The sequence below is a fragment of the Dreissena polymorpha genome, chromosome 5 (genome assembly GCF_020536995.1).
Source record: "Dreissena polymorpha isolate Duluth1 chromosome 5, UMN_Dpol_1.0, whole genome shotgun sequence".
Classification (NCBI taxonomy): domain Eukaryota; kingdom Metazoa; phylum Mollusca; class Bivalvia; order Myida; family Dreissenidae; genus Dreissena; species Dreissena polymorpha.
The window spans coordinates 62,168,263-62,177,452 of NC_068359.1; the positions used below are offsets into that span (position 1 = coordinate 62,168,263).

General features: G+C 38.3%; 1 protein-coding gene across 1 annotated transcript; it reads right to left on the reverse strand.

Moving 5' to 3' along the window:
- Positions 1 to 725: 725 nt before the first annotated feature.
- LOC127832187 (uncharacterized) lies at positions 726 to 5,989 on the reverse strand. The gene is made up of 2 exons (XM_052357484.1): positions 5,727 to 5,989; positions 726 to 3,335 (listed from the first exon to the last, which is right to left on the reverse strand). The coding sequence occupies exon 2, from the start codon at positions 3,313 to 3,315 to the stop codon at positions 1,420 to 1,422; it is 1,896 nt and encodes a 631-aa protein (XP_052213444.1). The 5' UTR covers positions 3,316 to 3,335; positions 5,727 to 5,989; the 3' UTR covers positions 726 to 1,419.
- Between the last annotated feature and the right edge of the window lie 3,201 nt (positions 5,990 to 9,190).

A 9,190-nucleotide genomic window follows, 5' to 3' on the forward strand; every position in this document is an offset into this window, starting at 1 on the left:
TATTTAAATTTTTTTTTTACATAATGCATAAGTATGCGATCAATTGTTTTTCTCTTCTTACTATATCTACGAGTATGCACGTGTCGCCAAGTATGGCGCTAGTAATCAAATGAGCTAAAAGATCAGATGAACGCAGTGAAAACGCACCCAGATGACTTTTTAGTCCGGTTATGGGGGATAATGCGAGATACAGGTGACGAACCATTTCAGAGGCGAACATGTGTGGTTTAGAGCCTGAAGTGAAGAAAATAGTACACTTCAGGTCTATTGTTTTTTTACTTCTATCATGCAAATGCGAGTTAACCCATGCATGCCTAGTGTCTAGAAAAAAAGCCTTAACAAACAGCGTAGACCCAGATGAAACGCCGAATGATGCGGCGTCTCATCAGGGTCTGCGCTGTTTGCTTAAAGGAATTTCCGTAATAAATATTCTAAATATAGAAAAAATATACTAGACATCCCTTATTTTGGAAATAAATTGATCCAATTTAGAAGGATGGGAGAGTCCACTAGGCATAACTGGGTTAATATGTACTGTTTTAGGAGGCGACCTATCGTTATGGCTCAAATGTGCCTCCACAATGACACTAATCCGCTCTAAACATCAAGGCATGGAGACGGCGTTATTTTTATATAGTTGTTTTGCGTCTTTTTTTTGTGTGTGTTGTACCGTCTTGTGTTGGTTGAATAGCAGTGATGGTTTGTCGAAACAACAACAACATATCTCATAATAATATTGGTTAGTTTTTATTTGCTGCTCAGTTCACACAAACTAATCAAGAAAACACGATAAATATTCTTACCATGACCATGGTTTATCATGTTCACATTATTTGTTATACACACATTACTACCTAAAAACACAAGTTACATTGTCATTTGACATCTATTTTATAAATTTAAACAATAAACTTTGAACATTGTTTAAACAGCTCAAAACAGCATAGGAACGAAAATATGCTTCAATTAAGGTAAATATATTGTAAATAAACATACACATATCAGTCCATAAAATAAAATGTAATGCACAGTAAAAGTGGATTAGTTCTCAGTACCTCTATTTCAAGATGTTCCTTTCTACGATATGATATAACTGATAATGTTTATGTTGGAAATCGCTGGACGCCAATGGAATATTCACTATCTATGCTTGGTACAATCAACCATAGTATGTAACTGTGAAAGCAATCAATGGTGGGTCTAGCAATTGTTCACAGACATGGAGTTTTTGTTACACTGGGAATAACACATTTTGTTTATTCTTAGCGAGCGGTTATCGATTTTCGTAACATATTTGAATATAAGCATCAATTTTTTTCGTTTAAAATGTTAAACGTTTGGTTGAAATCCTCGGTTTCATTGGTAAACTCTTCTAATGAAGCAATGTAGTCTATGTGATAAAATTTGCGAACTGAAGTATTATGCATCTTTCAGTTTGAACTCTAAAACCGCATTGTCTTCATAAGCTGTCACAAACAGTTTGTCAGCCGAAGGGGACACAACCAAAGCTTCGTAAAACTCAGTGTCCTCTCTCCGACGGAAGATCTGAACGAGATCACCAGAAGACGCCAACCGGAAGATGTTTCTGCTCGTCATACCGGAAACATAGATGAAGCCGTCCCTATCGACTGAAACTCCCTTTGGCCCCTGAAGCTCTTTGTGACTGAAGACAAACGCCGGTCTGTTATTGATCTTTGACGGCAGCAGTGTCAGCGCCGTAACTGCGTTTCTCTTAAAGTCCGACACGTAAAGGACATGGCCGTTTTTGTCGGAGGCGATATATTCGGGGTTGGTGAATAACCGGTCACCGCGGTGGTTTGTGTCCGCGGACGCCAGCTCATTTCCTGTGACGTCCATCACGTGCACACACCCTTCCCAGCACGTAGCCGCAATCATGTTTTTTGCGAAGCAGACGGCGAGACATTTATGGCGTGTGCTGAACTTTTTTCCGCTCTCGAGACCAGCGCGGCTGATATGAATAAGCTGCAACTGCTTCCGGTCAGAAAAACTGACCACAGCGAGGGAATCGTTATAGACGGCAACAGACCAGGGTTCGCCGTAGAAACGACATGTCGATATTAGCGTACCATCCGGAGCTATCATTTTCAGCAGCGGAGCGTACAGCTGAATCAGTATCATGTCGCCGCTTGTTAACAACGTGATCGAGATGACCCAATCCTTGGCGTTATTCGAGTCCAACTGGAGACGACGTTTTCGCAGTTCCATTTTCTTCTTCGGGTATGATTTCGCACTTTGTGCCGCGGCATTCGGTTTGATGCTGAATGAAACCGTCTTTCCATTGCTCAGGTCATGTGCAGCCTTTTCCAATGCGTTGAAACTGCGCGTCTGTTCCTTGGTAGTGTCGTCTGTAGCCTTTTTCTTTTCGACCAATTCTTTCGGCGGATCTCCGCTTTTCTCTCTCGCTTTTCCACAACCTCCGTGTACGGTTATCGCACAGACGGCGCAGCATGAAGTTTTACAGCGTTTGCAATAAAGACTCAAAGTCTCACCGTAATGACGGTCACACTTTACCGCGAGGCTGTAAGTTGTTTCAGCCTTCGAAACGACATCGGAAATCGGTAGCATCTTGTGCGCCTTGGCCATTTTCATGTTACGATGACACCTGCCACATTCCTCGCACATTTGTTCCTTGCAGTTGTCGCAGAAGTAGTTGGCATCCTTTGTTTTCTTCCCTAGACTGCATGGCTCGCAATAAATATGGCTGCCCTCTTTACATTTCGAAACCTGCGCATGCGTGGGCTTTGGTTCCCGGGCAGAAACCGGTCTTGTGGACATGACCTTGGATTTGATCCCGGCGTACCTTTCTTTATCGCGGGTCGTCTTAACCACGTGGTCCTTTGACATTCTCATGGCCTGGTGGTACTTCGCACAGACGGCACACATGTACTCGGAGCAATTCATGCACCAAAACACGGCCAACTCGTAAATTGATCCTTCCGCGCACGGTTGACATCTCTCCGCCTTTCTGTCTGCAGAATAATTCGCACCGTATTCAGAAACAGAAACGTGTCCGAGAGACGTCTTTGAACGGCGAATACTCCGTCTTCCTACGGCGTTCGAATATTTGCCTAGAAAGCTGGCGGTGGAGAGAATGTAGTCCCGGCAGTACGGGCAGACGATGGTCACGCGCTCCTGGCGATCCAACAGATCGGAGAGTTTGGCCACCTGATGACGTAGACACTGCTGGCAGAAGGAGTGGTCGCATGCAAGCTGTTTGGGGTTTGCGGCGTCCTCTCTGCAGACGGAACATGTAACCGCCGCGACCGGATGTGACGACTTGTGGTAAACTGGCATCGCGCGTGCGTCTCTAGGAACTGTTAACATAAAAACGTGTTTAGGATTGGATCATATACAACTTTTATTTACCTTTTTCTGGAATTGTTTTCGGTTGGGGGGGAGGGGGGGGGGGGTAAAGAAGATATGTATTAATTGTTAAGATCGTAAAACATCTAACCGTTGTTTGAAATCCTGAATCCATATTTCTTTTGAGTATTTAAAGAACTTCATGTTCTTAAAGCATGTTTCCCCTGTTCTGCAGATGTGTTTAATCAATAAGAAATTCTTTACATGATTCAGCCATATACATATGAGCCTTGTTCTGAGAAAACTGGGCATAAGGCATGTGCGTAAAGTGTCGTCCCAGATTAGCATGTGCAGTCCGCACAGGCTAATCAGGGACGAAACTTTCCGCCTTAATTGGATTTTTGCAAAGAAGAGACTTCATTTCAACGAAAAATGTCATAAAGCGGAAAGTGTCGTCCCTGATTAGCCTGTGCGGACTACACAGGCTACTCTGGGACGACACTCTACGCACATGCATTACGCCCAGTTTTCTCAGAACGCGGCTCATATATGCAGAATAATATGTGTGATATGATAGATGGTTACATTCTTTAAAAAACATGTCAGTTATACGTGCATGTTCGATCTATTTTCAAACAAATCACTTCCTAATTATGTGTATTGACTACATGTAAGGAAGCTAGTCGTCGTTTAACTGATTTTAAATCTGCCATGATAAAATATATTTGAAATATGTAGATGCAAACGCATTGCCTTTAATTCAGTAGCGGATTAAACTGTCGCATCTATGAAAATACCGATAGCACGAAGTTTAATAAAAAAATATATTTGAGCCTTGTTCGGATGAAACTGGGCTTAATGCATTTGCGTAAAGTGTCATCCCAGATTAGCCTGTGCAGTCCACACAGGCTAATCAGGGACGACACTTTCCGCCTAAACTTGATTTTCGGTAAGGAGGGACTTCATTGAAACTAAAAATACCATAAAAGCGGAAAGTGTCGTCCCTGATTAGCCTCTGTGGACTGCACAGGCTAATCTGGGATGACACTTTACGCAAATGCATTAAGCTCGGTTTTCTTAGAACGCGGCTCATTTAAAGTTGACTATATTTAATAAATATCAAAGAAGACGTTTGAAAAGATAAATGAAGTGCTAAAACTATATAAAAAGAACATGCGTAGCTTTAGATTGAATTTAATTGTAGCTACATAATTTATGACATTAGTTTACTCCTTATCTGTACTGCAAAATATAAGCTCTTAACAATTGCAGTACGTATCGAAAAAATGGTGACGCCTAAAAACCTTTACAAAGAGAGCTTATGATTCTTATCAACTCTTTAACGTTTTCGATTTCTTATATAATATGTGATAAAGCCGCCAAAGGTTCGATTGTGGCGTTTGTTTACCTAAAACATGGTTTGCATCCAAAAATGACATCCGGAAGCTAACGGCACATTCCCCTGGAAGCTAAAAGCCTGTAAAAATGGCCATATAAAACTTGCACGACGACCTTATATGGCATTAATTCCTCATTTTTAATGTTCAGTTTCAAATAACACTTCCCTCGCGGCAGACCCTCTGAGCGTAATCGTCAACAACAAACGTTATTTAAGTATAAGTCATTTATGAGATATTTGAGAAAATACATTAAACACGTTAACCAAACACATAAGGGGCTAGGCATTAAACCTTGAAAACACATACTTAGATATTTTATCTGTTGGGAAAGACCATTTACACCTATACAACAAATACACAGAAAGAGCCTCAGACTTTGGTTGATATCATCAAATGGGAAAGACCATTTACACCTATACAAAAAATACACAGAAAGAGCCTCAGACTTTGGTTGATATCATCAAAGAGCCTGTCCAAAGTTGAAATTCAGAAGGCCTTGCATTGTCGATGGTGCATACTTCAAACAAGACAAACAACGTTATTTTTCTTATTTCTATTAATTATTCGACAGACTCTGTCTCTAAGTTTGATAATAAAAACAAAAATAAATGTAAATGTTGTCATTTTCTTAAATATTCCGCCGTAATAAAAGATAAAACACCTGCTTAAATATTGTTATTAACCCACCCTTGTCAAAATGCGTCTAGATTTTTTTTCCTTTTAGCTTCCAAGAGCATATGTCATGAGCTTCCAGACAGTTACGTTTTAGGGTACCCACCGTTTAAAATGTTGCTTTAATTTAAATTATTCATCAATAAGTAAAAGACGTGACCCGACATGCAAATCGATCGCTCATATCATTGTTTTAACCGAGGTAAGCCTGTTAGTTTATACACAATAGAAAAAATCTTTAACTGTAGATAATTATGTTAATTAGTAAACCTTGCCATGAAATTGCAACACATTTCTTTTAAAAAAAACAACAATATAACACTTTCTTACCTTATTATAATCTGCTTCATTCGTCCTGCTCTGAATACCTCGGCAGTTCAATTATTCAGTAGCTGTTCCTTGATTGAGTGCTATTTGTTTTTAAAAACCACAGGGGCTTAGTTTTTGTCGCAGCGTTTAAGTATATTGTACGGTGGCATAATGATGCCATAAAAGTGACTTTATTTAGCGGTACTATTACGTTTACACGCTTCAGTTATTAAATTCGCCGGCGATAGTAATGACGTGCGCACGCAATAGTTATGACGTAGCTATGCGCTGATTATGAACATACTTATACTTTATCGATCTGATACATACTTTGATTGGGTAGTTATTGCGTTATTGTAGCTGAGATAAAACTCATATTATTAACGATTCACTGGCTTTATAAGAAAGAAAAAACTCTAGCAATTATAGTTCCGAAAATCACATATGAGTTGCTTCCCTTGATATGCTTCTTTTGTAGCCGAACAATGGTAAGACATAGTAAGGTAAACCAATGCATACACTTTGAAATTCATCCGCAAAAAAACACTGATAGATGTCAAAGAGAATATCGAACTGGGAAAATATTCACAAAACTCCAAAATGATGAAGTCAAAATGCATATTCATGCATAGTAATTAATTTCACATGAGCATATTTTAGGCTTAATACAAATGTACACAAGAGTACGCCTCCCGACCCCTGTGGAACAATTCATTAACTCACTCGAGGAATGTTTAAGATTTAAAGTTTTAACAGCGGCTCACAAAAGGTTTTAAAACACTATCGAAGGAATAATCACAAGCGTATCAGTCTCAATTGTTTACTGTGTAAATCTGATATTATATGGTTTAATATAGACGCCTTATACTTCGCTGATTGATTACTTGTATCGCCTCAGTGTCCACAGTCAAGTCAGAGAGTTAACATTGATTTAAATCTTATCTATTTTATGTGGTTGTGTAAAGAAAAATGATTCTTTAGCAACATAATAAACAAACAAAAATAACAACAACAGCAACAACAACAACTACCACTACTACTACTACTACTACTACTACTACTACTACTACTACTACTACTACTACTACTACTACTACTACTACTACTACTGCTACTACTACTACTACTACTACTACTTTTACTACTACTACTACTACTACTACTACTACTACTACTACTATTACTACTTCTACTTCTACTTCTACTACTACTACTGCTACTACTACTACAACTACTACTACTACTACTACTACTACTACTACTACTACTACTACTACTACTACTACTACTACTACTACTACTACTACTGCTACTACTACTATTACTACTTCTACTACTACTACTCCTACTACTACTATTACAACTACTACTACTACTACTACTACTACTACTACTACTACTACTACTACTACTACTACTACTACTACTACTACTACTACTACTACTACTACTACTACTACTACTTCTACTACTACTACTTCTACTACTACTACTACTACTACTACTACTACTACTACTACTACTACTACTACTACTACTACTACTACTACTACTACTACTACTACACTTATTTTATAAACGATTCTCGGACGTTACAAGAAAGAAAAACTCTAGCAATTTTAGTTCAAAAAATCACATACGGGTAATTTCCCTTGATTTGATTTTTTGAAACCGAACAATTGTAAGAAATTAAACTAGCTTAACTAATGTATTCACTTTTATTCATCCGCAAAAAACACTGATAAATGTCAAAGTGATTATCGAAACTGGGAAAATATTCACAAACCTCCAAAATGAAGAAGTCAAATTGTCTAATGAAATGATGAATGTTATTAGATTAATATTATCAAAACAAAAAATAAATGCCATGTAAAAATGCAATCCGCTTTCAAAATGAGTCGCGTTCTGAGAAAACTGGACATAATGCAAGTGCGTAAAGTGTCGTCCCGGATTAGCCTGTGCAGTTCGCACAGGCTAATCAGGGACGACACTTTCCGCCTAAATTGGATTTTTGCTAAGAAGAGACTTCATATAAAGGCTAATCCGGGACGACACTTTACGCACAAGAATTAAGCCCAGTTTTCTCAGAACACGAGTCAAATAATAATGATGTCATCTTCATGCTTTAAATACAAGAGCTTTTATAAGGACTTTTAAAACAGTTGATAAATCATGACCCATCATTTATTGGAGATGAACTTTTTCAGCATTAAATTCTGTCATTGGATCATCGCGATCATATACCACAAAGTACCATATTTTGATTATCAACATTGTATTGCAGCATTTATAGTGTGTCGTGCTTTGTAGGCTCAATTAAAAAAAAGTTATGACAATCAGTAAAATTGTTAGTAAATATGCTTACAACTATATATTTATATTATATTGGAAACAACAATCTAGATCAAAATCTTACACCCAATTCGATTTTAAGTTATAACGTTAGAATAATTTAGTTAGATGAAATTCCATACGAAGCCGTTTGAACACGACGGATGCACCAGTGATGATTACAAAGCACAAGATAACAGGACATGGCCACAGTGGACGTTACTTCCCCTTCATTGCACCATGCTGTCTCAAATTCCGCCTAGAAAGAGAACACACAAAAAACAGTGCGATCCCATTCTGACTACAATTCAAGTAAAAGCTCCAATTTATAGCGTATATACTTGTAATATTTTTCAATTGAAGGACGCCCGTTTATGTGCTAAACAAATGCGTCAAAATAGACGATTGCGATCACATGGTAATTCATTTGGTTATACATTGCTATAACTAGCAATACTGCCTTATGATTTACACGCCACTCAATTTTATTTGCTTTAAATGGCCATATTTCAAATGCTGCCGTTGACATACGGAGCCGAAATATCCAGATGCACCAGCGCACATGCTGACTAGTATGGTGAAAGTTTCATCGCCCTCACAGCAATGTGAGTTACGTGCGATACACTTGAGTTCAAGAACATTACTTAACCCATGTATGCCTAGTGGACTCTCCCATCCTTTTAAATTGGGTCAATTTATTTCTAAATTAGGGATGTGTATTATATCTATTTCTATATTCAGAATATTTCTTACAGAAATTCCTTTAAGCAAACAGCTCAGTCCCTGATGACTCATCTGGATCTACTCTGTTTGCCAATGCCTTTTTTCTAGACGCTATGCATACATGGGTTAAAATAGGTCATAACCATACTAATGTAAACATGAAGGCTCACCATTACCCGGTGCGCAAGTTTTAATGCTGATTAATATGCTCACTAAGTGAAAGCTAGCTGACTCGACTGACAGACATACGCACAATTTAAAACCTATATGCCTTATTCAAAGTAGGCACATGCATATATTTCTTAGCAAGCATAGTAAAACTATACCTAGTCAGTTAAAGGGCATAGTCTTGCGATTGCCAAGAAATACAAGTGAGGATATGCACCAAAGGAAAATGAGAACTGAACATGTAGGAACATTATAAACGCTTT

What these genes read in the sequence shown, in the direction of transcription:
- LOC127832187 (XM_052357484.1), bottom strand. Translation starts at nt 3,315, where the DNA reads ATGCCAGTTTACCACAAGTCGTCACATCCGGTCGCGGCGGTTACATGT.